This window comes from Barbus barbus (assembly GCF_936440315.1).
Source record: "Barbus barbus genome assembly, chromosome: 48".
Taxonomy (NCBI): domain Eukaryota; kingdom Metazoa; phylum Chordata; class Actinopteri; order Cypriniformes; family Cyprinidae; genus Barbus; species Barbus barbus.
In genome coordinates, this window is record NC_136726.1 from 16,028,696 (window position 1) to 16,056,359 (window position 27,664).

The 27,664-nt window shown below is 36.9% G+C and overlaps 2 protein-coding genes and 1 long non-coding RNA gene across 3 annotated transcripts in view; 2 read left to right on the forward strand and 1 right to left on the reverse strand.

The window, feature by feature from the left end:
* The window catches only part of LOC306866294 (zinc finger CCHC domain-containing protein 14-like), a 42,429-nt gene extending 39,517 nt beyond the window's left edge, over positions 1 to 2,912 (forward strand). The window contains exon 13 of the mRNA XM_079411388.1: positions 1,727 to 2,912. Coding sequence (XP_079267514.1) covers positions 1,727 to 1,782 — 56 coding nt within the window. The 3' untranslated portion in view covers positions 1,783 to 2,912. The remainder of the gene's footprint in view (positions 1 to 1,726) is intronic.
* On the reverse strand, positions 2,815 to 9,545 carry LOC306866295 (microtubule-associated protein 1 light chain 3 beta). Its single transcript, XM_079411389.1, has 4 exons — positions 9,319 to 9,545; positions 7,409 to 7,464; positions 4,574 to 4,680; positions 2,815 to 4,468 (listed from the first exon to the last, which is right to left on the reverse strand). Exons 1-4 carry the CDS (start codon positions 9,356 to 9,358, stop codon positions 4,294 to 4,296), a joined length of 378 nt encoding a protein of 125 aa, XP_079267515.1. The 5' UTR covers positions 9,359 to 9,545; the 3' UTR covers positions 2,815 to 4,293.
* LOC306866296 lies at positions 9,525 to 27,664 on the forward strand. Its single transcript, XR_013783935.1, has 4 exons — positions 9,525 to 9,557; positions 20,932 to 21,086; positions 21,999 to 22,088; positions 24,320 to 27,664. It is a non-coding gene; the product is annotated as an uncharacterized lncRNA (long non-coding RNA).

Consider the following 27,664-nt stretch of genomic DNA (forward strand, 5'->3'; position numbering starts at 1 on the left):
TATACAGAGGCTGTGACATCGTACATAAGCTTCTGTGAAGATAGCTGTGTTCCATCACGCACCAGGGTGAGTTATAACATCACGCACCAGGGTGAGGGTACACTTCCAGGACCCTGAAGCGGGTGGTTAAGATTGTGGCTGACACTTCTCAACCTGGACACAAACGTTTTGAAGCACTCCCGTCTGGCAGAAGGCTGCAGTCCATCAGGTCAAGGACCTCACGCCACAAAAATAGTTTCTTTCCATCCGTAACTGCCCTTATCAACAATACCCAGGACCCATCAGGGTTTCTTATTCACGCCCATGGACATTACACTTTACAATAAGAAACACACCTCAGGCTGTAATCAGTTGCACTGACCCCTCACTGCACAACTTGCACAATGTTCAGAAATGTACTGCCTCACTTGACATATTCTGCACAAATGTAGAGAAAATGTTTTTTAATGTTTAAAATGTTTATTTTGTATTTTACATTTAAATTTTATTTTATCTTCCTAAATTTATCTTTTAAATTGTTACCTCATTGTTTCTATTATTTATTTTTGATTTTCTGTTGTCTTGTCAAATACCAATTTACCAAGACAAATTCCTCGTACATGTACTGTACTTGGCAATAAACGTGATTCTGATTCTGATGGCTGGTGTTTGGGGGGGGGGGGGGGGCATCTTTCCTTGGCACTCCTGTTGTAGCGTGACATGGGATGGGATTTAAATTATGGTATGTTGTAGCCACGGTGGGATCAGAGGCATTATTGGGATCATTATTATTATTATTATTATTATGGTTATTATTGATGTTATTAACATTTGTTGTCTCCTTTTTTTATTATTTTTTAATAAGTTATAATACTTATATCTGTTATTAATCTGTTAAGATACTATTTCAGTTGTATGCTTCCTCCCCCACCCCTAGACACAATGACACACACGCAAACACACACACACACACATGCATACTCACAGACATGAATGCAAATACAGGAGCTAATCAGAACAGACTTGTAATGTTGGCTATCAGTATATATGTTTGTTTGTCCAAACGATTCTATATTCGGCACATGTAAATATTGTCACCTTCTTTACTTAGCCTATGTTTTTTACTTGTATGTTATATGTTTAGTCCATGGATAAAAACAATAAAAATTTAATCTTGAAGAAACTGTGAGAGAAATGTATTACTTAATGTAATGATACTACTACTACTAATAAAAAAAAAATTAAGAAATATTTACCGGAGAAATTATTTACCAGAATTTATTTATACATGATAAAAAATAAAACTGAACGTGAGAGAAAAAAATGTATTTAATTGGGCCTTAAAATGTCATTTTTGTGATTTACTTTTCTACATGTCTAATGAATGTTTTCAAATGTTAATCATGTTCAAACTTTTAAACCAGGCATTAACGTTACATTAGAACTCAACACTGATTCATGTCAGATTTCAAAATCCTTCATCACTTGAATTAAGATAAAAATGAACTTTTAAAGCACAGCCACCACAAAATCAGATGTTAGCACTTAGCACCTCTTTTTTTACTTTGAGATCGTTCTGAGTTTAAATACATGTTAAAAATCATAACAAGAAATAGTTTAATTGCTTTGATACTGTTTTTGAAATCAAAGCTTTGTAGCAGAGACTTTAGTGTGCACAAACATCATTCATAGATTCTTCAAAAAATGTAAAACATGCATTTTCAAACAAGAAATTTTGTTTTTGCAGGGACTTTTCGTCTGAAATATTCCCCACAGTCAGACAGCCAGGACTCAGGGGAATAAATGGTGTGAATTAACTGGTCTGGACCTGCACCTTCCTCCGTGTGTAAAGACGCTTGATGTGAGACTCCGCTGAGCAAAGGCATTGCAGTTTCTCTTTACAGGAGGATCGAGTGATGGAGTTCCATCAGTTCTGGCTTCCAATGAAAGCCTTGTGCCAAAGAATCACTTCACGGTGGATCTTAGTAAAGGGAAGTTCAAAGAAGAATTCACTGTTTTTGTGTTCTTCACGCTGTTCGTCTCACTGTGGAGCAATCAATAGTGTATCAGATCATGCTGCACATGTCATTCTTGGAAGCAAAACGAGAAGATTTTGCTCGCCAAATAATGTGCAATTTTGGCCACGTCTTTTTGCTCATGGTCATTCTTTGGGAATAAGATACCGGCAGTCTTTTTTTCTGGATGTTCAGAAAGGAAGGAGAAGCTGACAATTGTGAAAGCGAAAATGTTTTCAATCTCGAGTTTTTTTTTTTAGCTTTTTGACTACAGGAAATCTTCTTAATCATCATGTGTTATTCCTGTTTGTTGTAATCATGGCGTATTTGTTAACATCGGTGTTTTTGAAAACGTGTTTGCTACTTTTGAATTATATTTTTTTATTACATTCTCTTCGTCATAGAGGTGTTTAAGATAAAATGTTTATACAGTCAATGCACTTGAGACCGCTAAAGCTTTTTTTTTTATTATTCACTAGCGTTCTTGAAACCGTTTTCAGTATGTCACACTACAAAGGTCAAAAAGTGTCTTTCTCCATGTTGTTTCTCAATTACATTAGTCTAAAAATTTTCCAAAGTGACGAAAAAGGTCAGATTTTCACCATTAAGCACATTTAGCCAATAGATGCCATTCCGTTGTCATTGCCAAACATTTTTGATGTTTCTAAGCAAATGGTGATATTTTGGTTTATAAATTACAAAGATCTTGCATCGCTGGCTATGCATGTCGCCTGATTTACTACATGCTGTATGTATTGTCTAATATTATCGCAGGAATCTTTTGGCCTGAAACAACAATGCTGACGCAGCCATTTTGTATTCCGAGGTGAATGTTTTATGAAGTTTGATTGTTGAATTTTTGTATAATGTATCACTTTGACACTTTTTAAAAATTAATTAAAATGTTTTTGAGAATTTTGTTTAAAGGTTGATGTTTTTAAGAAAAAAGTATTCAAGAAAATGCCAGACAGGATGCATATTTCTCTTTTATTTTTAAAATATCGACAGAAATAGAAGTGTGATATTGCTGTAAATCTGAGCAGGAGAAATACAAACGAGCTTAGTTCAATAATGGGTTGACAATCCTTTAAAGTTAAACTCTCATTCAAACAAAACAGTCGCTTTTGTAAATTGCACAACAGTAGCACATGTGAATTTTTTTTAACAAGAACAAAACAACGAAAAAATAACATCTCTTTAAAAAAAAGAGCAAGACAAACGGCAATTAAATGCTCAGGAGAAAAGGCATCTAAGCTTTATCTGTACAGTTTACTGTAAGACATACAGACGGAAAGAGTACAACAGCTCACGGTTATGTATTTATAAAGGCGTAAATAATCCTCTAATGAAATTGAAAAGTCTAAAAGCGTGCACCTAAAAGAGTAAGGATGTTCGGGCAGCGCTCGTGTCCGTGATTGAGCTGCCCTGTCTACCTTGGGCCACAATCGCGAAAGCCACATTCATTCGCTCAATGTACCATTGAATATAATTATTTTCCTTCCTTTTAAAGCTTCACACTACAATCAAAGCAGAAATTCTTGTATTATAAATTGCTTACTATTTATTTCCTCAGGTATGTCCCACTGGATCATACTTCAAAATGTCAACAAGGCAAGTAGGACGTCGTTTCGAACCTTGACTTACCGATCAAGTTGTGAAATCCAAGAACCTCAACGCTCATGACCCAATTAGTAAAAAGCTCGAGGGGGAGGTGAAAAGACAGGAAAATGGAACAGCGGAAAACACAGTTAGACACCGACAGGTAAGGAAAGGCTGTTGAACTGAACAAATAAAGAGATTCGACGAACAGCAGGAGGGGCTAAAGGTCACCAGAGTACGTTGGCAGCAACGCGACCCCTCCAAGCTAAAATTAACCTGATGGATAACCTCTATTTGGCACTAAATGCCATTTCGGAAATTCAACCGCTAAGAAATGAAGATGGTTCAATCTCTACACCCAGAAGTTTTTCATTCAAGCTTTATGTTGAGTAAATCCGGATCATTAGTCCAACTACCCATAACCTGTCCTACAACCTTAACACAATTGACGTCTCTTCCATTATTAAAACTCAAATTATTTAGAGGGAGCCAAGGTTAAAGGGCTGAGATGTGGGAAGTTAGGATTTAGCTTTGGATAATGGCTGGGATCGGTGAGCCAAATGACTAAAAGTTCAGTTGGTTCCTGTTTGGATGGGGATGGGAAATGGGATAGGGATATTTGCAAGGGAGAGATCACAAGAGTTCAGGGTAGGTCGTTTCATTGTCCCAGAGTGAAAGCCAATCGTTTTGCCATTTCTTTTTACTGAGGACACAGAGTTCCAAAAGTCTCCTGGGAGGCGTAGACCATGTACAGGAAGCCATCCTCGTCTCTCTCGCGTTCGTAGACCTCAGAAATGGCGGTGGACACAGATACCATGCTGTGACCGTTGACAAGTAGGAAGAAAGCCTGGTTGGAGTTGAGCTGGAGGCGTCTCCTATTGGAAATGCACATGAACCAGAGATGCATTAGCAAAGTATAATAATGATAAAGAGAAATTATAATGAAAGGCAAGAGATAAAAGACATTTGTTTGGTGTTACCTGATGATCTTAATAAGTTCGCTCATGTTTACGTGGTCAGGAACTAAAAACTTAGTTTTGTCAAGAATCGGCAGTTGCTTTTCTCCCTTGTATCTCTCAATGATGACCTGAAACAAAACCAACAAGCTAAACATTAGCATATAAGCATATTTATTTTAGTTTACATAGTATGTATGTGCTCTACTGTTCAAACATTTGGAGTCAGTATGTTTTAAAGACACCTCTCTTATGCTAACCAAGGTTGAATTTATTTGATCAAAAATACAGTAAAACAGTAATATTATCAACATTTAAAACAACTATTTTCTATTATAACACATTTTAAAATGTAATTTATTCCTATGATAACAGCTGGCATTTCAGCGCCATTACTCCAGTCCTCAGTGTGACATGATTCTTCAGAAATCATGCTAATTTATATATTTGCGACTCAGTATAATAATAAATATTTGTGGAAACAATGATAGGCATGTATACTAGAGTCTTTAAATAGAAAGTTAAAAAGAACAGCTTTTGTTTGAAACAAATCTTTTTTAAATAAATGTCTGTTCTGTCATTTTTAAATAATTTAAAAAATAAATAAATAAAAATCTGATCCCAAATTTGTAAACAATAGGGGTGTATGTATTTTTAATTACAGTATTTTTCTTTTTTTTTTTTATTACATTTACTATATTTTTCTTCCACCACTTTGTGGTCCAACGCATCAATATAAGAACATTTAATTTAAGTTTTAGAATAATTTAAAACAAAATAATTCAGTAAGTCTGTCCAAACGTTCCCATTCAAAGGAGTTGCACTGGGTGGTGGTGGTTTTTGTCTATTTAGCAGATGGTAGTTTGACCACTTTATCCTGATTAGCTTGAATAACAATTGAGACTGATAACCCTGAGGCATTATCAATAGAGGCGACACCTGGCTACAATGACAGAGGCTGGTAAAGGCCCTATACATACATGCAAACGCAGACATTCATATGCCATCTCTTTTACTAGGTCTATTGACAAGCTTCCTTTTGAGATTATCCATAAGACTGACCTATTATGCTCAATACACACAGCTGAGCGTGTTTTAAACACTTACATCACTGCCTTGATCTGAAGGCCATCTGATTTTGTTCAAGTAATTCAACAAAAAAAATGGAAATTCTATCATTATTTAACTTGCTTACCCTCATGTTGCTCCAAACTTTTTTTTTTTTTTTGTGGAACACAGAACATATTTTAACTAATGTCTCAGTGTTTTTTCATCAATACAACAAAGGTCAATGGGGTCCAAGTTGTTTTGGACCCCATTAACGATCATTGTTTGAACTAAAAAATAGCTGAAACATTTGTGAAAATATCTGTTTTAGTTTGTTCCATAGAAGTCACATATGTCATAGAGGTTTGAAACAACATGAGGGCGAGAAAATTATGACAATTTCATTTTAGAGTGAGTGAACTATCCTTTTAGTCTAGTGTTTTGTGATGATAAATGGATAAAATGCAATCATAACATCCTCAAACATGGCAAATATGACCATATTCTAATGACAATATTCAATTATAAAAGGTCTACACTGGTTAAAACTTTACAACACTTGTATACTAAGTGTGTAGGGGTGTCCCCGACTAAGGATTTTCATAGTCTAATCGGAATTTTCGAATCTTGCCGATATTTGACTGATAATCGAATCATATGTTTGGGGGCAGGGCAAAATACATGACCAGGAGTCAAGTCAGACGCAGTCATAATTACTGACGTTAACACACAGGGAAAATGTGTCACGGACGACTCACAGATACAAACGAGGTAAATAATGTTTTATGTTTTGATTAAAAGATAAACGTCAGCGAAACCCTAAGATTTTTTTTTTTTTAAATAGTGCTCTCATTATAACGTTATGTATATGACAGTTTATTAATGTTCTGCATTTCTGTTTTGAGCTGCGCGCGCTAAAGATGAACAGTAGAATGAAGCTTTTGATAGCAGGTTTTTAATCAAAGGGATTTAACTCATCATTTATCTCATAGCCTATAGAATACACTTAATATTACGACTTATAGGCTATCTGCACAAAATGCCCCGAATGCACATGTCATGAACGTGTCTGCGCGGCTCTGAATGAACTCCTTTTGTGGATGTGTTCTCATCATAATATTATGTATATGACAGTGCCAGTCATAGTTATTAATATTCTGCATTCATTGTTGTTTGTCCTGCTGGCGCTGCGCGCGCTGAAGAAATAATCACTGTACCTCAATGAAGCGCTTTACTGCAGGGCAACTCAACCAAATGCATCATATACAAGATAAATAATATATTGGATATACAATATATAAACCGGCTGAAATGTTTTGAAATCGGTAAATTGTACCCTACCTGATTGAAAAAACCCAGTCTTTCCCTATGCCTGTGTCAACTTGAGTCTTGTTAAAGATTTAAATCCCTGCCGCCAAGATGTTCCTCTGTCCGTCACGGATTATGGAAAGTGAAACTTAAATCTATAAGGGTGGTTGGATTTATTCACGCATGTTAAAATATTTATTTGAAGCTTCTTTCTTTTCAGATTCTTATTTACAGCATTATTTTAATAGGCTGTATATTAACTTATTGGGAGAAAACTGGTAGTTTTATGTGAAATCAAAGATTTGAGCACCCCCATATTTCCAAAATGGCATGATCATAACACCCCGCGAATGTGAGATTTGGAGTCGAATCAGGCTCCTCCAATCAAAGCATTGAATCGTCGACTATTCGGGGTCACCCCTATAAAGTGTGCAAAGGTTTTTAATTGGTTATCAATTTTAATCTTCATCTCCAGCTCCACAGACACAAATATAATCTGCTTACTGGGATCTTGCTTGGATGCTGTTCCCGGATCAGCCGTACATCCTCCACCCGCTGCTCTGTAGAGAGGAAGTTGGAGCGGATATTAGATACAGCAGATCACAATACAGGATGCATTAAACCACAAACATTTTACTGAGCTGGATATGGGTTTGGGTCTCAAGTATCAATCAATTCTCCAAAGGACCAAGTTTAATTGTGTTTAACAGGCCCACGCTAAACTTGTTAGGCCTATACTGTGGTTCAGTTTCAACCGAACAAGGAAGGGCATCGAAACTAAGCAGGTTCTATTCCAAATTAAATTGAATTTGTTTGACGGTGCATAAAATATGACTAAATATTAATTTTTTGGTCAACTGTCCCTTTAAGTAAACACTCAACAATGGCTCCAGTGTTTATGTCTGTTCTTCCCAGTTAAATTGCTTGGTATATTAGTTTATTTCTTTGTTGAATAAGCATTTGTTCCGCACTATTTTCTCTTAACGATTTAATGAACAGAAATGAAAAAGAAACAAGGCAGGCCTTTGTGTACCAAGCTAACTAGACTTTGCACAAAAGACATGACTCAGCATGACATGACAAGACAGCAACCATAAAACAATAAAATAAAAACAGCACTGCATTGATATTGTAGAACAAACTATGTTTCCAAAGAATTAAAGACACGAAGGAACAAAGATAAAACTTCTGGGGACCATGAGGTCTTGTGATGGTTCGTGAAATTCAGCACGTGCTGCTGATGTATGAAACGCAACTGTGGTAACTTTTGGTGTCTGACTACTAAACCTCACCCATTTAAGCAAAATTTGTTCTTTAGTTTCGTTTTGAACACCCGGTTTATCCTTTCTTTTATTGAGCTGTACTAATAAAAGCATTCACTGTACCTAAATATGATAAAAAACAAATAATTATCATTTAGGCCTACACTTCTCATGTAAAAATGATATTCATTAAAACTCGACTCCAGAACCAGTTCAATTCGCTTCAAATCATGAGCGAGTTTGGTTTTTCTTTATTAAAAATTAATTCTACTTTAGAAAGACGTCGCTACTAACATGAGCTTGTTTGGGCCGATTGCCACAACATTGTCTGAAGATGATTTAGGTTATTTACGGGCTGATATCTCATTTGTTTTACACACAGGCCTAATTGTAAAAACTCCATTACAGTATCGATAAAACAAGTACGTTATTATGAATACAAACAATGTCTCTCATTAATGTTATTAGCTATTTTTCCACTTCAATCCCAAAAAGGGATGGAAAACAACTATTATAGATCAGTGGTGGTAACGGTTATGAAAAAGATAACTCTGAGTCGATACAAACAGGCCTATAATTGAACGCAATGCTGACTCCTTTTTATTTTAAGAAAATGTCGATGTTATCTGAACAGTCCCTATTGAAATATCACCAACATTTTTTCGGCATCACCGTTTGTTTACTCGAGTCCTTCCAAATAACCTTAAACGACGAGTCCCATCCCCCAATCCTGCAGCTAACATCTGCCCACAAACAAACAAAGACATAGCAACAGATTCTGGTTTTGGTAACGTTATATGCTGAACATTAGGCATAAATGTTGTTTATGTTATGGACATGAGTCTGTAGCCTGTATGTTTGTATAGTCTGAACAGGCACGGCCGACACCCTTATAACACAGTTTTAACGTTACTGGGTTGTTTGTAGAGTAACAACAGCACCTATTTTTCAATATCGCATACATTTCGTGTCGTAATATAATAAGATGCGTGTATTACATTTCTACTTAACTACAATATTCAGGTAGATATTGCTGTATATAGCATTACAAATGTAAACGACAAACATAGGCGTATGTAAACAAGTCATATGCATATATAAGAAATACAGTAGAAAAGCGATTCTCTGATGATATGAACTCGGTGCACTTACCAAATGTCCTCCTTTGTTTAAATGTCTTTTCCGAAGGCATGTTTAAAATGAGATTAGACACCGTTTTCTATAAACAAACTTGCCTAATTTCTGAACAGATCTTAATCGGGTTTAAATAAGGCGAAATCGTATATTTCAGTTGCGTGTCGTTGCTTCGTCCTGTCTTCAGCAAAACAAACCAGTCAGCTGATCTCTGACGTCATGACGCAGATGCGTGAAGGAAAGAGGAAGAGTTTGAGGTTAGTCACTCTTTATAATGACCTCTCTATAATGAGGCATATTTTTAGGGTAGGTTTTGTCTGTGGCAGTTCTTATTTAGTCTGTACGCTTACTCTACTGAATGTTTACAGTCAGTTGGTGGGGCATGTTGTCACGATATATGAGGGCTTTCCAGACAGTATTTAAAAAGCGAAACAATTATGATTTAGCAGATTTTGTGGTTTACACAATCTAGTGTACATTAATGCTTGCCAGATGACTCCTTCAACCTCAAGTTCTTGTAGTGCTGAGATGAGTCAAAATGGTCAGAAGTTGAGACTGAGTCATAAATAATTTAAAGAAACAGATTTGTATGGAATCTTGTTTCTGCCACGGGATTAAAAAAAAAAAACAATTTGACACTTTGTTTCACAGTTCTGAGTTAATTTCTCACAATTCTGTCTTTTTTTCTATCAGTTCTGAGCAGAATAATTGCAAGACGCAATTCTGAGAAGAAAAGTCGGAATTACACGAGGTAACTTAGAATGGCAAAGAAAAAATATTCAGGATTAGTCCAATTAAAAGCCGCAGTTACCTTTTATTTTTTTATTCTGTGACCGATTTGCTCAGAATTCAGAACAAAAGTCAGAAATTGCAAGATAAAATATCTCACAATTGACTTTTTTGACAATTGAAGTTTGTATCTTGCAATTCTGACTTTTTTTTCTCAATTCTGAGGTTACATCTCACAATTGTGTTTTCTCATAAATGTGAGGGGAAAGTTAGAATTATAATATTAAAAGACCTTTTTCATTTTTATCCTGTGGCAGAAATGGGCCTCCATATTTGTGCACACACACACAGGCAGCTACTTCACTAACTCATGTTTCAGAATAGATAAGCTTATAATGCCATGGCGATAAATGCTATGTTTTGTCGGTACTGTAAACATTTGCAAAACAGCAATACAGTAACAATATTTATAACAACATTGACTTATTGTAGTTAAACCAAGCCACTATTGATGCTAATTTAATATAGAAATGTGTCATTTTGAAAGCAGTGATCTGATGCGGAGAACACATGGAGCCAAATTAATTTGTTTTATTTGTGTTATTATTTTTAGAGATGTTGTAGTACAAACGTAAATGGGACCCAAAATGAACCACAGATAATAATAATAATAATTCATTACATTTATATAGCGCTTTTCTGCTTTTCTAAGCACTCAAAGCGCTCTACATTGTGAGGGGTGGTGTCTCCTCATCCACCACCAGTGTGCAGCATCCACCTGGATGATGCGCCAGAACGCCCACCACACACCAGCTTACTGGTGGAGAGGAGACAGAGTGATGAAGCCAATCAGTGTAAGGGGATGATAGGAGGCCATGATGGTCAGAGACCAATGGGGAAATTTGTCCAGGATGCCGAGGTCACACCTCTACTCTTTTCAAAAGACATCCTGGGATTTTTAATGACCACAGAGAGTCAGGACCTCGGTTTAACGTCTCATCCGAAAGACGGTGCTTTTTGACAGTATAGTGTCCCCGTCACTATACTGGGGCCTTAGGACCCACACAGACCGCAGGGTGAGCACCCCCTGCTGGCCTCACTAACACCTCTTCCAACAGCAACCTAGTTTTCCCAGGAGGTCTCCCATCCAGGTACTGACCAGGCTCAACCCTGCTTAGCTTCAGTGGGCAACCAGTCTTGGGCTACAGGGTGATATGGCTGTGGATATAGTATGGGATAAAGGTACTCAGTTGTTTATTCTCTTCCAGCATATTAATAGGCTTGACAAGGTCTGTTTTGCCAGGCCCTGGTATATTCAGTGACATGTAAGTGAAAGTGAAAACAATATTGACAATTCAGCATTGTTAGCCGCTAGGCATCCATGAGCCATGCTGCAAAATGATTCATTTTATTCAAGTTAACCTCTTGAATACTGAGTGGATTGTTAGATAGAGTATGAATTGCAGCAGAATATTAATAACAGCAGAGCATTATTCTATAATAGATGGAAAATATTAAGGGCAATTCAGCTTACTCAACACAGCAACCTTGAACTTACCACATGAGTCATATAATAGGCTACATTATAATTTTACAGTGAGTTTTTTTTCTTTTTTTACATTTTATAATTTAACTGACAAACATGTATTGTAGTAAATAAGAATGAATCAACAGACTATTAATAGGTAAGCATATGAAATAGTTTTTTCCCCGCATTAACCTTCTGGTATGTTGGGTGTGGTTCACTTGCATTAGTTGGATCATCTGTGCTATAACTGCACATTTCCTTTTTTTTTTTTTTTTTTTTACACTTTTGCAGTGTCATGAAAGAGGAAAATATTAAAAATATGTTTATACTCACTATTAGTTTGAAAAAAATAAGAAAGAATATACCTACAGTATACATAATTGTAGACTCGATTGGCTTTAACATTTATTATTATTATTATTTTTTTTAATTTTCTAAAATTCATCCTTCATTACAAGGTACTGGCTATTTGGAAACTCGGGACTATGATGCAACAGAAATACACAAATATATAAAAAGTGATATTATAACATCATTTACTTGAACAGCAGATGCATCTTTGAGATACATCTGGAAAAAATCCCATCAAACACATTGTCATACATATTCTATGAGTAGTTTCTCAGTAAAAGCCTGTTTTCTTGGCGGTTTGAACTCAAATTAAAACCATCCAGATGTTCAGCATACATTCTTCTGGAAAATAATCTTATGTGCAATAAGAAAAGAAATAAGACGTCCCCCATGTCTTTCAGATTTAGGACTTTAAGTACTTAAAGGTGTCTTAAATTGTATCAAGTTCAAAACAGTTTTTCAATCATATCATGTTCAGTGTTTACTCTTAGATTTCTGTATGAGAAGTGTTTCTATGGACTCAGGAGACAAAACAGTTCAGTCATTCTTGAGACATGGGACAAAACATGTCCAGCAATTGTAACTGCTATTAAGTTTAAAAATAACAAATATTTTCAATTGTAAATGTTATGGGAATTAATAATAGAATGTATTTAACACAATTATCCCCTTCAATTTAATTTTATCATTATTGTCTTATGAAAAGCAGCACTTAATAATATCTCATATCAAAGTTGTGTCTCCACATTTTGTCAATACCGTCAGACATTCATTAAAATGTAATAAAATCAGGGAATATCAGGGGCAGCTGTCACTCTAAAGGACCCCCTTGCCACATTCCTCCTCTGCAGAGTCATCACTGTCAGGCTCTGGTCAGTTTTATAGTTTTAAAATATTTTAAATCCTAATGTTAATATTCCCTGGACACAACCATGATATGTCAACACCATCTTCTGATTTCTGAGGAAATTATTTGAACTATTTAGATCATTTTATTCTCCTGAAGCAGGTTCCATAGCATCTAGTATCAACAGAAAAAAACTAAATGGCTACTTCATGAATTGTTTTGTGAAAGAAGTGCCAAATTTGTCAGATTTTGTGCTCCAATAATATATCAAAATACTTAAATGTGACTCTTGAATAAAAGCTTTATAAACAATAACATGTTTGTTTTAATACAGTAATTGATTGATTCAATGAATTTGATAGTTAAAATGACAACAAATTCAGGTTTTCGTCACCACCGTCAGATCTGTCACCTCCGTCAGTTGAATATTTTGATAATATTTCATAATGATATTTTATATTTGTTGAGGAATTGTTGGTCACATGTGAAAGTGTAATTGTCTGCTAACATGAGAATGTGTTTTGAAATGTTAAAAACATCTTGATTGCTGTTAAAGATGAAGTTGAAATTATATTACACAGTCCAAGGTAAAAAGCACATTTTGTTAAAAAAAGAGAAAAGTTGGGAGGTTGAATTAAAGCATAGCTCAGTAGCTTAGCACATATAAGATATCAATGTAGTTTAATTTGTCTGAGTACAAAGTTTTTATTTTTTCAATTCTTTGTTTTAAATTCATGCAGCCTAGGCAATGACAAGAAAAGACTATAGAATACCTTAAACGGACAACAGTCAAACAAACAATAGGCCTACCATATTTATAATTCAAGAGGGCGAAATGGACACCACAAAACATTTCAGTTAAGACCTATTAATAATAATAAATATATTATTTTAATTTTTTTTTTTTTAAATCAGAGTATCCACCTTATTTGTAACCACTGATCTATAATGACATCTATCATAAGAGAAAAGTTGCTTTGAATTTGAAATTCCTTAGTTATGTTACAACTAAATAGCAAGTAATCGAAAACTATTCGACTACAGACAATGTGTCTTCATGTAAACCCTAAGAAAGACAGAGAGGCGACTACATGCGCATAAATCTCTCTCTCTCTCTCTGTGTGTGTGTGTGTGTGTGTGTGTGTGTGTTATGGATCACTCCCAGTCGCACTCTGTGTTCCTGTCATCGTCCCAGCCATCAGATGGTGGGCAGCTCACTCACGGCTGGGCACTCAACTGATGGCAGCTGTCCTGTAGGAAGTGCAGTTGGCACGGGTTTATCTGCGACATCGCTCCCTTACGTCGCCTTGGCATTGTGTCATGGTATAAATATTCAATACTTCTGAGCACAGTTTTTAGAGTCTCAACTTCGTGTTGATCCAAAAACTGTGTAGAATCTTGTTAAATGAAGGCATAATAAGGTGTTTCGTAATTGTATTAATTATAAAATCACTTTAAAGAGGCTTGGGCGTCTGCATCTGGGCGCTACAGGTTTGCTGAGTGTACAGCAGGGGGCGCTCTTGCACAATCACTGCCCATCATGATTACAAGGGACTCAGGGGACTGTGAGAGGCAGTCTGCTATTTCTGACACATCCTCTCAAACAAGCCTGCTTTCGCCTTTCAGACACATTAAAGCTGCCACACAACTCAAAAGATTTAATCCTGTAATTCTGACACTTATGATCCTGAACGCATTACGTAGAATTGTCTGTGCTATTCGCTTGCATAATACATTGTGCATCCTGTTAATATTATAGGCCTACAGTCTGATTTATTAGCTTTTATTAGCTCGATTTGATAAGAAAAACACTGCATTACAGATTTTCTTAAGACACAGGGTTACATGAACCATAAAAACATCGCCTTACATGGTGCCTTTACAAAGCATCATGGGGAACCTTTGACCCTTAATTGAAATTAATTTATTCATATGATTTTTAATGCATTTATTATTTCATGTGTTACACACAAACTCTCTTTCTCTCACTATATAATATTAGGATTTTAGGGAAATTAATGATTCTGTTATTGTTAATAAATAATGTAAAAAATGAAGAAAGCACTGTAAAAAAAAAAAAAAAAGAAGAAAATATTACCATGATAATATATGTTTGGAAAAAAAATCTACTTCAAAATTTCATGGTTAATCCAATGTTTATTTTCTTACGTTTTTTAATGGCAAAAGGAAGCTTAATTTTTTTCATTTGTATTTTTGGAAAATTATTGATTCAGTCACTGTTAGTAAGTCAAGTAAAAAGGGAAGATTGCAATCTCCCCCCCCCCCCCCCCCCCCCTTCTGATTTAATAATTTATGCCCAATGCAGTGTTTTAAAATGAAAATTCAATTGAAAACTACCTAAAAAAAAAATCAATGATCCCATTATTGTAAAACGGAAGATTAAGATTTTTCCCTTTGCAATTTAATCATTTCTATTAAACCTTAAGTGCCATCTTATGACCAGTGCAGTGTTTCAAAATGAAAATGCAATTGAAAACAATCATTAGAAAAATCAACGATCCCATTACTATTGTAAGTAAAAAGCAATTAAAAGCAAAAAGGAAGATTAAGATTTTTTCCCCTTTGTACTTCAATAATTTCGATTAAGCCTTCATGGGTCATCTTATATCCAGTGCTGTATGTTTCAAAATGAAAACGCTATTTACTTTTTTAAATATTTAACCAAGGTCTTCTAGGTGCAATGGGGAATTATAAGCTGATGAACCTGTTGAACCTTTGCTCGGCAGAACAGGATATTGAGAGCTCGTGCGGTGGTAATTGAAATCCTTTGACCCATCACCAGGGCCGGGGGACCAAGGTAAAGACTTGATCATAATATGGAGCATCATTGCAAATGAAAATGGTGCCCTCTCTCCATCTCCAAAGCATTTTCCCCCCTTGAATAACACTGAACGAGTTCATTCGGATCAATCCCTGGATCGTCCTAACCCTGAAAGGGCTTTTTTGGGAGGACCAATATCTTATTAAATGAATTACTCTTAAAGTAATGGAGTCGTAATAACCTAAAGCACTCTATAGTTTTAGCATGATAAAAGCAGGCGGCGAGTATTGTCGACAACAGCCCCTCTCAAGGCCGAGGCTAGTAATTCAGCACTGCGTTGCCATGGTGGTCGCCATGGAAACATCCTACACCGTTCGGTGAGAGTTGAAGGTAACACCCACTCTCATTGTTCATCGTTCTCTGGGCTAATGCATATTCATAGTCACAGCGAAGCCATTACCGAAGGCTTTTATTGGTCTCTGTATCCATCAGCTGCACAATACCATTACAAATGCTGCAGTTCACCTATCTATGGCCTCTTAATTAAGAGGAACTAGATTAATAACCTCGGCCGATTTGATTAATAAAGCAACAGGAGTGTGTCTGATTTAGGTGGAAGCATGATTACATGCAGTGAGCAAACTTGTGTAGGAAAAGAAGAAAGAGGCAACTCGGAACAGGTAACAGGATGAGGTTTTTAATCAGTTTGAAAGAAATATTGATGCGATTGCATAGCATTTAACAGACGACACAAAAGCGATTTGCTTGTGAGATAATTGCTTCATCAGAAGTGAACAAGCTTTGCATGAATAAAAGATCAACTCAGAGCTCGAGGCCTTGAAACATATCAGCCTCCTACACAGAAACATTCACCTTAAGTTGGTCGGCGCAATCGCGTCCTACAGGGCTACGTTTGCTAAAACAGAAATAATTCAACTCTCTGCTGAATTGGATTCGTATAGTTCAGGATGCACAAACACGGACAAAAAAAGACATGGCTAACAGCGCTTTTTGAATATTCAAAACGGCAGGGGTTTTAAGCAAAGCCATTTAATCAGCTGCATTGTTCACGGGCCCAAAATGCGGTTAATTATGAGCGTTAGCTACAAGTAACAATCAGATGCTACTTACCTGTCTAATGAAGGGGAAAACTAACGCATTTGGTCACAGATGAGTCTCTCGTTTGGTCAGAAGGTTTCTGCGTACCTACATTATTAGCCACTGGACCTGGTCGCTGAGGTAGACTGTGACTTGTTGTCAGAAAGCAGAAGGAACAACAACAAAATCACTAGTCTTCCACAGCGACTCAGACCAACATCTGCTGAAAGGGAAGTTGGTATCTTTAGAAATGGAGTCGTCTTTTTAATTTTAGTGGGAGGTATTGAGATTTACTTCAATATCTTGGCGGACAGGGCTTTCAGTGATCTTTTTTCAATATGCTGGATGCTGTTCTGGAATATAACCCTCAAGCATGCCCAACACGTTTTATAGGTGAAGGAATTGATTTACTGTCTATGAATATGAATATTTATTAAAAGCTCTTCTATATGTGTGCTTTTAGCTTCAGAAGTAACCCGAGCTAAAGCTCGCCAGCGACCCAGCGTGAATCCAGAGAAATCCAAGACCGATGAGAGCTCATAATGTGGTATTACCTGAAGCATACCTGCCCTTTCCATTGAGAAGACTTCACACACCCTGCAAAATGTCGCCCGTATCTGAAGGCTACTGTGGCAACCTCGTGTCCTTGTGTTCGGTCCGATGAGGCTCAAAATGAAAAGATGATTCAGCCAGCAAGCCCCTAGTTCAAGTAACAGGTCTGCTTGAAAAGGTCCGGAAAGAGCTTTAGGTGTGAATCACACAACGAATGGTTAACAAGTGGAAACCTTTGAAAAATAGAGAAGAAATGCAAGCATTTGTGAGAAAGGCAGGCAACATGAAGAATTAAAGTACAGTTCTATCTATGTTTGTCCTTGTTACAGGAATGGAGAAAATATTTTTTATTTACAAACATTTTTATTTATAACAAAAAAAAATTATGTACACCAATATAAATATTTATCTATAAATAAATATAAAAAATAGACAACATTTACATTCAAATATTACAAAAATATGACTAAATATATTTACTGGCCATAAAACATAAAAGAAATCTGCATTATTATATGTATCCTATGATATGATATTATATCAAGTATTATTATAATTTATAAATATATTTGATATATTATACAACTATGTATTTTGCAATGTATAATTACATTTTATAATAATGTAATAAAATATTTAAAAAAAATAATATTTTAAAAAATAAATTTTTATTTTTGTGCTTAAGACATTTAGATTATTTGTTTGTTTTTGTGTTTCTTTTGTTTGTTAATGCTCAGCTTAATGCAATAAATTTTCTACCTAGTCAAGTTGTTTGAAGACAAGAGTCATTAATTTAAATAAAATTAAAAAAATTTGCTAAGTTTTTTTATTTGTTTTTGCATTTACAGTACATTTTTGACCCTCTACCAACTCTACTATTTCTATGCAATTTTATTTAATTTTATTTAGCGGGACCATATAAATCTGAGCGCCGGCGCTGCACAGCCCTGCCCACCAAATCTTATTGGTCCAAAATCCTTTAAAACCAAATATTTTGATCCAAACTTGTCCCACAGTTAGTGTTTCCAAGCATTAAACTCCATTCCCATCAATCCTGCATTCCCTGAATCACCATTAGCCACCGAGGCAGTTACCCATGGGTATAAAAGCCGGTCATAAACGAGAAAGCACTCGGTTAAGCATGCTCACGACTCCCACATAACACCCGCAGTTCGGGGGATAATGAAGTGATCAGTTTTAAATGACAGATCAAAGCACGGAAGAGAGAGCGACAGCAAAGGCGAGGCAGGAAAGGTGCAGTGAGCTGGCCTTTTCTTATAGCTTGCACATTATTACGCTAAAACCTCTCCGCACACACACACACACATCCTAGACCTTTGATAGTGACATTTGACGAAGGACAGCTGAGTGCATTTAGTTCTACCTTCCTCGGAAGACACGAGCGACGGGATTGTGCCCCCTTCTCTCTGAAAGAAACACTCTATTTCCTTTCAGTCCAGAGGGCGGAGGGCTCTACAACAAAAACAACAACAAAATCCAGCCGAAAAGCCTCCTCGGTCACAGAGCGCCTGGTGCCACGTAATATGAACCGTGAGATTCAGAAATATGTACGGTGCGCATCGTCAAACTCACCTGCGCCGACAACAAAAGCGTGACTGACAGGTGTTTTGGGATGGCAGGGGACCGTCAAAGCTAAGGTTACATCGGCCCATTCATTTTGTATAAGGCCCTGCTTGGGTTAGCACATACAAAGAGAAAGCAACAATTGGGAGACCATTGTGTCGGAGATGGCATTGAGCGGAGACTGACAGCACGATTCTTTAGCCCTCTGAAGGAGAGCTTCATTAGAGACGTGGCTACTCGCCGCCACCGCCTCATACTGAGGTGATGGATTACTTTCAGAGCCCAAGCTGCACAAGGGAAATTAGCTCGGATCAACTATGGTTTTTCCCATTAAAAAAACATATTAGCCATAATAGGCTCCTCAGTTCGTCTGAATGAAGTCGAGGCGTCCTTTTTTGCTTCGATCCCCTATCATTTTCTTTAAATCCGTTTCCGCACGCACTTATATATTTACTTAAGATTCCAGAGAAGTGGGAGCAAGTGAGAGAAAGAAAAAAAGGTGCGAGTACAGTTCCTATTTATCTCCGGTCGGGAGTCTAGCTGGAAAATAATGGGCTCTACGTTGAATAGTAATCCTTTATTAAGGCCAGTTAAATTATGCTCTTCAGTTTAGGATGGCCGCCTTTCACCGGGCACAATTAGAAAAACCGAACACACCGCGCGGAGAGAAAGAGCTCGGTGTCCAGCCAAGAGGAGCATTCAATTCAGCTCCTGTAACACGCGAATTAAGATTAATGTCCAATTATACTGTCGCCACCATTTGTCTAAAGATAATTCGATGAAGAGAGAGAAATCTTTTTCCTTTAAGAATGTGCATAGATCATAACCTCGGGGATTCGTCATGCTTGTAAAACTTTATTACGATCATTCTTGGCAGGCGAGAATCAATTGTCTCCTTTTTTTTGGATTGTTGAGCATGTTATAGGGATCTTTATAGGCTCGGGGATATGACAGTTTGGACGTCAGATGGATTCGTCGTGTCTTGCTAATGGAGAGACCTGAAATAGCTGGTCAGGCAGATGACGAGATGTTCATTTAATAGATGGTACTTTTTTCCTTCTCTACTCAGGTGTGGAACACGTATTTGGGAAAGAAAACTATTAAAAAATGCATTAGGGCAGCCGATTATGGAGCTGAGATGGCAGATAATGATGTCAGTTAGCTTAGAAATCTTGTCGAAGATGTGTTCGACTCACATTCAGAAGTTTAAATGAAAATGTTCCACGGCAGATGTGGAACGCTGATAATGACTAATTGCAAAAAAAAAAAAAAGCAATTATTCAGCCAGTAACTACGAAAGCACCTTTTTCCATCTGGAGCGATTAATAAATCCCCAGAGTTCAGATATGAATTGGTTTTCGATTTTATGATTTTTATGAAAACAAAAAAAGCAAATACTGAAGGTTTACATGAAAAGGCTGAACATTTAATAAGCAATCTGTTCTTGCTCCTCAGTAAAAGAAAAAAACAGTCATTTTTGTAACATAGCAAAAAAAAAGTCTATTTAATTATGTAATTATATAAATAAATTTCCCATAGATATATTGAATTATTATATAATTCAATTGATATTATTGTAAAAAAAGTATTTAAATAATTATTTTCTTAATGGAACATTAAAAATGTAAAAAAAAATATATATATATATAAATTGGTGGAGTGCAGTGATTTCAGCTTTTTTTGATAGCAGAGAAGGCAACAATATTGCACCCCCCCCCCCCCCCTCAAAAAAAAAAAATTAGTGTGAGTCTGTGAGAACACATATAGCTAGTTACCTTGCTTGTTTGCTCACTAACTCCAACTATGCATCAAAAAATCGTCCTGACATATTGCTTTAATTTGAATTTGAATTTATTAAGGGAAAGCCCCTTGAGATGCTACATCTCATTTTCAAGGGGGACCCAAAAGCACACACAAAAAACAATACCAAACAGCACACAAATAATGCACCAAAAAAAAATGCAATATGGTGGTGGAATGCAATAACACGTCACGTCGGCCCCCAACCTGGCTGGTCACCTCTCCTAATTTGATTCCCTTTACATCCAGTGAACCCGTCCTTTGAGGGAACATAGCAGGAACACCTTACGTGGCTGTTCAGTCACCCCTTAAAATTGTTACCTCTCTCACTCTTTTTCCTCTCCCTCTCTCTCTCCCCAGGCGCTGAGCTGAGCTGATTAGGTGGGTGACTTACAGTGACGGAGGTGACTTCCCACTTCCTACTCGCTCTCTCGCTCTGTCTCCCTCTCTCTCTCTCTCTTTGCTGATTTGCTGAGTGCTGCTGGGTGGGGCTGAGAGAGCTGCTGATCAGATGGGTAAACTGTGCCCGTGGTTCCTCAACACTGTTTCTGTGGTTACAAATCTACAATAGACAAGAAATTTACAGTCTGGAATCAGACTTGCTGTAATTTAGGACTAAATCAAATTTCTTAAGTTAACAGTAAAGATTTGGTGGAATAAAGAAACAGGTTTTATTCAGTGGCGTCCACTAGTGAAAATGGTATTCTGCATTTTTCAAATTTGAATGCAGTTCTTTCCATTAAAAAGTATATGATCAGAGTAACACTTTGAGTAAAAATTAAATTTAAGTAAATAAATAACATATTTATATGTTAATTTTGTTTTTACAAATATTTAATTTTTTATTAAAGTAAATGTATTATTTAAAAATATCTAAATGTTTCTTCATTTTAAATCAGCAATATATATATATATATATATATATATATATATATATATATATATATATATATATATATATATATAGCATGCATCTGAAATTCATTTATGGCCAATAATACATGATAAATAATGCAATATTCTGTGACCACTTTAGTTTTGATATACAATTTTCTTTTGAAATACAAAAGCAACTGTGATTTGAATTTAAAACCATGATAAACGATAGTTAAATTAGTAACATAGCCCTCTCCCCCTCTTTAAATAGATTTGGTTACGTTTCACAAGCAACATCTGTTTTGACCACAGCTGTTACAGATGTAACGGTACATCGGATAATTGTTATTGTTGTAAATATGTGCAGTGTGGTTGTCAGTCAGTGGTGTACAGACCAATTTCTCGGTAATTAACGTGGGTAAGAGCATATGATTTACGGTAATTGCCTTTACAAGGGGGCTGAGTGAAGCTACACTTAATTACCTGAACACGCTCTCTCCCAGGAGCCCAGTCAAAACGACCTTTTACTGTTTTTTCCTTTTATTTTACAGTGCTGAAATTGGAGAGATGTGGAGGTGGTGAATTTGCTCCGCACCCCCCAATCTGCCTGTCAGAGGGATGCTGAAAAATTTCAGTTTGAGGTAACTGGCAGCCATGAGAGTGCGCATATCTGCTGTTTTCATGTTTGTCTGGGAGAACTCCCCATTTTTAGATAAAAACACATTCAGATTTCATCTAAAACTTTCTATATGGAAAGTGTCTGGTCTATTTAAAGAGACACAATGTTGCAAACCTTCTGATTCAGTTACGATTTCCTCAGCTGACATTACCTCGATTGTACATCCATGGCAAACCATCTGAACCTGTTTTTATAGCAGCAAAAATCAATTCTGCCATTTTCTAAACTGCAGACTGTCGCAATGAAGTCAGATGACCTCATGGCCGTTGTGCTCAAATCGAATCTGATTGTCTCTTACAGTCATCATCGTCAATTCAATATGCTGTGCGTTTCCGAACAGGCACGTCTCTTGTTAATCAATAGGTAGAAATTTAATTATACACATTTAGGCTGCATTCAGTGAGATTTAAACACCATTTCCTGGATGTGTCACGCCACCTGCCGCTATCAAAACACTTGGATGGCGAAAAAGAGATTCTAGTACTAAAACCTGAAGGGATGGAGAGGGTGGTGGAGACAGCTGCCGCGAATTGAGTGATGGTTGAGAACGAGTGTTAAAAACAGCAACATGACAATATGTGCCACGTTACTGTGTGCTATTGTGTGGGGGAAGTGCGGTGACTCCTGCTAGCGGGGAGTTTCCTGGGGTGAACTGCGAGGAGCGCTAGCCATCGATTAGTGGGAGAGCAGTAGATACGTCTTTGTGAACCCGAGCTTTCGCCGTCAGTCAGGGCACCTCGCTGGGCCCACCTCTGATGTTGAATTTCAGTCAGACTTTACTCTGCAACCCCCTTCCTTTCCGCCCCCACCCCCATTCCACAGATAGGTCGCTGGGCAGTTTATGGCACCGCAGTGCTCAGGCGAAATGTTTTTTTCCCTCCGTTGTGTTTTTGTGTACACTCGCCGTGCTCCGCGGCACTGGTGTGCACCTGTGCTCAGCATCGAACAAAGGTCCATAGCAACGGGAGGATCGTGACAACTGGATACCACACCTGTTTGATCTTTAAGACCTCTCCTTGATAAGTGTCCGTAACCAGGGCAACCAGGACGAAAGGGTTCAATGCATTGTTTCAATAGGTAGGGCTTAGGTAGGCAGCACAAGTCAGGATTTATGTTGGAGTACAAATAAAAAAGTAAGAATGACATTTTTGCTGATACTGATAAGCTTATAGTTGTATTTAATTATTATATGTTATAGCCAATAACGAGAAGTGGTCAATATTAAAATGTATATTTATAGAATATATAGATATAAAAATGTTATTATTGACCATTTATTGGCTGTTTCCATATATATATATATATATATATATAGATATCTCTATCTATCTATCTATCTATCTATCTATCTATCTATCTATCTATCTATCTATCTATCTATCTATCTATCAACACACACACACACACACTAATATCGTACAATATATTGAGCTCTATTTTGCAGTGAAAATGTTAAAGATGCATTAGCTAATTCATACTCACACACCACCAAGAGATGATGTCAATGCTTCTCCTCACAGTTGTTTAGTGAAAACCTGAAAAAAACCCACAGAAATGGTTATGGTTACATAATGGACAAATGCACATATCGACTCGCATTCTACATTCATTACAAGTCTCCGTGGTCGATGTTTATCTGAAATTAAAACTAGAACGGAAAAGATATATCGCAATATCTCTCCCAAGACCTGCTCTGATTTGCACAGGATACATGCACCATCTCCTCCACTGCGGCCGAACCCTGCTGTGCACAATCTTAGTCCTGCTCACTTCCTGTTTTGTAATTCAATTGCACGGCCTAACAGACACTCTCTCACCGAGAGGAAAGCCGAGCTTCTTAGCCTACATACCCTTGTGATCCGTGTGCTTAGCTCTCCGTGGAGGCGAATGCACATTGGACCATGAATAAGTGTCTGTTTGGAGACAGGAAAACATTTGCATTCTGAACTAGATGGTCGAAAACTTGAGGATATTTGACGTCAGTGAAGGTTTTGCTAGTGATTAATTTGGGAAAAAAACATATATTTATATATGTTATACATGTTATATATGCATATATCTATAAACATAGATTTGGGAAAAAAACATATATTTATATATAATTTTTGTAACTGATTTATTTTATAAGTTTCATATTTTAAAGATGTTAGATAAAGTATAATAGTTAATCGCTACTATTTTTTCTTTCTGTAGCAAACAATGAACCAGCAGATTTGGTTTAAGGCCTTATGCTCCTCGTCGGCCTCTCACCGACCCCTCCCATCGCCTCCGGTCCCCCAGCGGACAGCTGCTCCACAGCTCCACGTCCCCCACTGCTAGATTGTCACTGGCATTGACTGATTCGCACTTCAAAAGCAGCCACAAATGGCCATCGCTTGTACGCAGATTCTCTCACGTTTTGATGTCCAACCTACTCTGGAAAATGCGTATGTGGAAAAGCGGATTGCCATCTTCAAGGTTAGGGGCCAACGTGAAAACGGCTGCGTTAAAAGGCCCTTGAGGTCTTGATGATGCTTCAGTAGATTCCACAATATTACACAGGGCTACCCTGCAGTCTAATATCACTCTGAAATATCAACACCAAACAAGAGGAGCCAGAAAGGTCCCTGAAGCTCAAATCCAATTCAGAGCAACAGTTCAAATGCGCAGCGCTGTGAAGTCAAACACTATCTAGAAGGAACCTGTTACTGCTGGGGAGCTAAGTAAGCAGTGGCTCTCTTAGGATTTATATATATTTACACAGCTGTTATTTGATATTGGATTGGGGAGTGCTGTAACACAAGGTGAGTTGTAACACTGTCAGTTTAACTGATTAGAAATCACTATCGTACATGACCACCATCCTCCTGATAAAAATACACGGAACAACTTTGAGGTTTCACCTGATTCAGGTTCTCATTTAGTTTGATATATAACATTCGTGTATTCATTAGTATGCCATTTAACTAAATGTTTGCCATATGGCCACCACTTTGAAATAAAATAAAATTAAGATAATGGGACAACAAATTCAAATATGAGCCATGTAATGCAAAATAAATACCAAGTAACAGACGTTTAAACAAAATGTTTTATTTGTCACCTTTTGTCTGTCACTTTAAATGGATCCACTTACTAAAAACAACTGTTAAAAACGACGAAGACCACGTTTAACGTTTGGTTTAGTTTTATCTACATGTGAAAAGTCAACACATTGTGTTTTACTCAGACCTACTCCAGTATTTTGGTAACCAAGCTGCATTTAATTGCATTAATTGCGCATATCCTCTTGTTTGAACATCTGCTCTGCACAATTTTTTTTTCTTGCTTGCGAAGTACATACCGCGACATGCACCGAACCATTTGGGCTGCCATTTCTGGAAGTGTTTTTCCATGTAAATGTGTCATCACGACGCTCACAGACAACCCGTCACCTCCGCCTGCTCGCGCGCATCCACAGCGACCGCACGTGATCGATGAGTTCTGATGCGCAGCCACGCGCCAATAAAACAGCAAGAAATTATCGATCATTTCGCTGTTTGTTATCTACCATTAAGCTTTTCTGCGACTGTTTGTCAGTTTACAGGCTGGGAGTCCAATTCGGTTTAATCAAGCTTTATTGGAGTACTAAATATTATTAGTTTATATTTCTGTGTACGTGAGACCGGGAAGTGTAACACATTTTGTTGACAGGTCTGCAACTGTTTTTTTGCTACTTTTCTGAAACTTTGATAGAATATTACAATATTTATATGCTTCAAATTAATCTACTAGGCCTACAGATGTATACACAGTATCCCTAAATGTTGTAAAATAAGGCCAATCCTTACAACCACATTGTAGTAAAAGTGTTGATTACCATTGGTATTGTATTGTAACCACAATTTTACTACAAAAACCATGGTTCATTTGTGGTTACCATGGTTGAACTATAGTAACCATGGTCTTTGGTTTTATTTGTAGTAAAACCATGGTTAATTTTTGTAAGGGAAGAGTGCTGCCTCCCTCACTTTCCACTGTTACACTAATATAAAACATTAATGTGTATGATCTTTTTATTAAAAAAAGCAAACAAAATTTGAAACAAATATATAAAAATGCATAAAATGCAGACAAACGACTCGTAAAGTGTGTCCATGTAATGTTTCTCATTTTGTGGATCCAGTTTAAGTGTTGAAAAGTGCTGAAATTGATACAACCCTTCATGTCTGCTCAGCCATGATATTTCTAGTTTTCAAAATGTAGATAAAATGCTTAAGTGGATTCTATGCATCAAACTAATGTTTCTTAAGAAAAAAATATCAAACAGGCACTTACAGCGGTCACCTTATGGGTGGTGGTCAATGTAAGATTCTCCCCTGTAGCTCATTTCTAATTGGCCAAACTGATACTCTTACAACTCCCGGGTCTCTCCTACACACATAATGCATGTCTGTAAATCAGATAGGACCTCAAGGTTGACCAACCATAATTACATACAGCATACCTAATTTAATTTCCTGACAGATAACACCGTTTATTTATTATATTTGTAATGAAAAGTGGTTATCAATATTGCACAGAACATCTCCGAGTGTGATTTATCTGTGCATCATCGAGAGATAACAGTGGAATCATTTTTAAGGATCTCACAATATGCACTTTGAAAGCGTCAGCATCTAACAGGTGGTTCAGAACATCTGTTCAGTGCTTCAGAGGTTTGTCACTAAGCCCCACGCAAGAAATAATTCATTCTGACTAGATTAACCAGCCTACAGCTCAGCTAATTTATGTTCATCAAGAAAAAAGCTTTATTTTATCTTTTTTCTCCATTGTGTGCACAACAACATATTTGTTTCCACCCATTTAAGTAATCATTTCAACTATGCATTTCTTCAACACCAAAAAGTGCATTAAATTCACCACTGCATGTTGCAACTACAAAAATGTTAAGTAACAAATAAAATTTGTTTTTCAATTTTATTGCACTGAATAGTGGACTAAATAGTGCCTTGATCTGTACACACCAACAATAATATACATTCAGGAACCAAAAGCTATCAAGAGGAATTCTTGGGGGACAAAACTTAAATTTTCTCAGGGAGGCTTTAACTTAATGCATCTACTTCCAAATAAATCATTCATTGCAAAATTTTCCCAGGGGCTGATCCCGTGCTGTTGGAAATGATTGCCATTGACTCCCTTGTTCTGTGCGGTGACATTGGGAGCTGTCCAGCACGGTGGTGCTGAAATTAATTGAAGCGCAGACGCCTAGCACATATCCGGCGGAAGCTAATTACATGCGCCCTTTTCCTCACATATTTTTTTGTGAGTGGGCATTGAGCACGTTGTTTTCGATGTTTTCAAGAGTTCATCCACCTCCTTGATGTTTTTTTTCACCTTTTTTACATTCTGCTTGTGGAAAACGGGCACTTTTGCAAAGCATAGAGCGTTTGACCAATTATTTTCCCTTGTAAATGCATATACACAACAAACTCTTACCTCTAACCCAGTTGATGCATGTGTTTTTAGTGTTCCAAGAGGTCAAATTTAAAATTTCAAAATTAAAATTCTGGTATC

Coding starts and splice junctions, on each gene's coding strand:
- LOC306866295 (XM_079411389.1), bottom strand. CDS start 9,358: ATGCCTTCGGAAAAGACATTTAAACAAAGGAGGACATTTG. Junction 4,681..7,408: donor AGCATCCAAGCAAGATCCCA/GTAAGCAGATTA, acceptor GTTTTGTTTCAG/GTCATCATTGAGAGATACAA. Junction 4,469..4,573: donor GAACTTATTAAGATCATCAG/GTAACACCAAAC, acceptor CATTTCCAATAG/GAGACGCCTCCAGCTCAACT.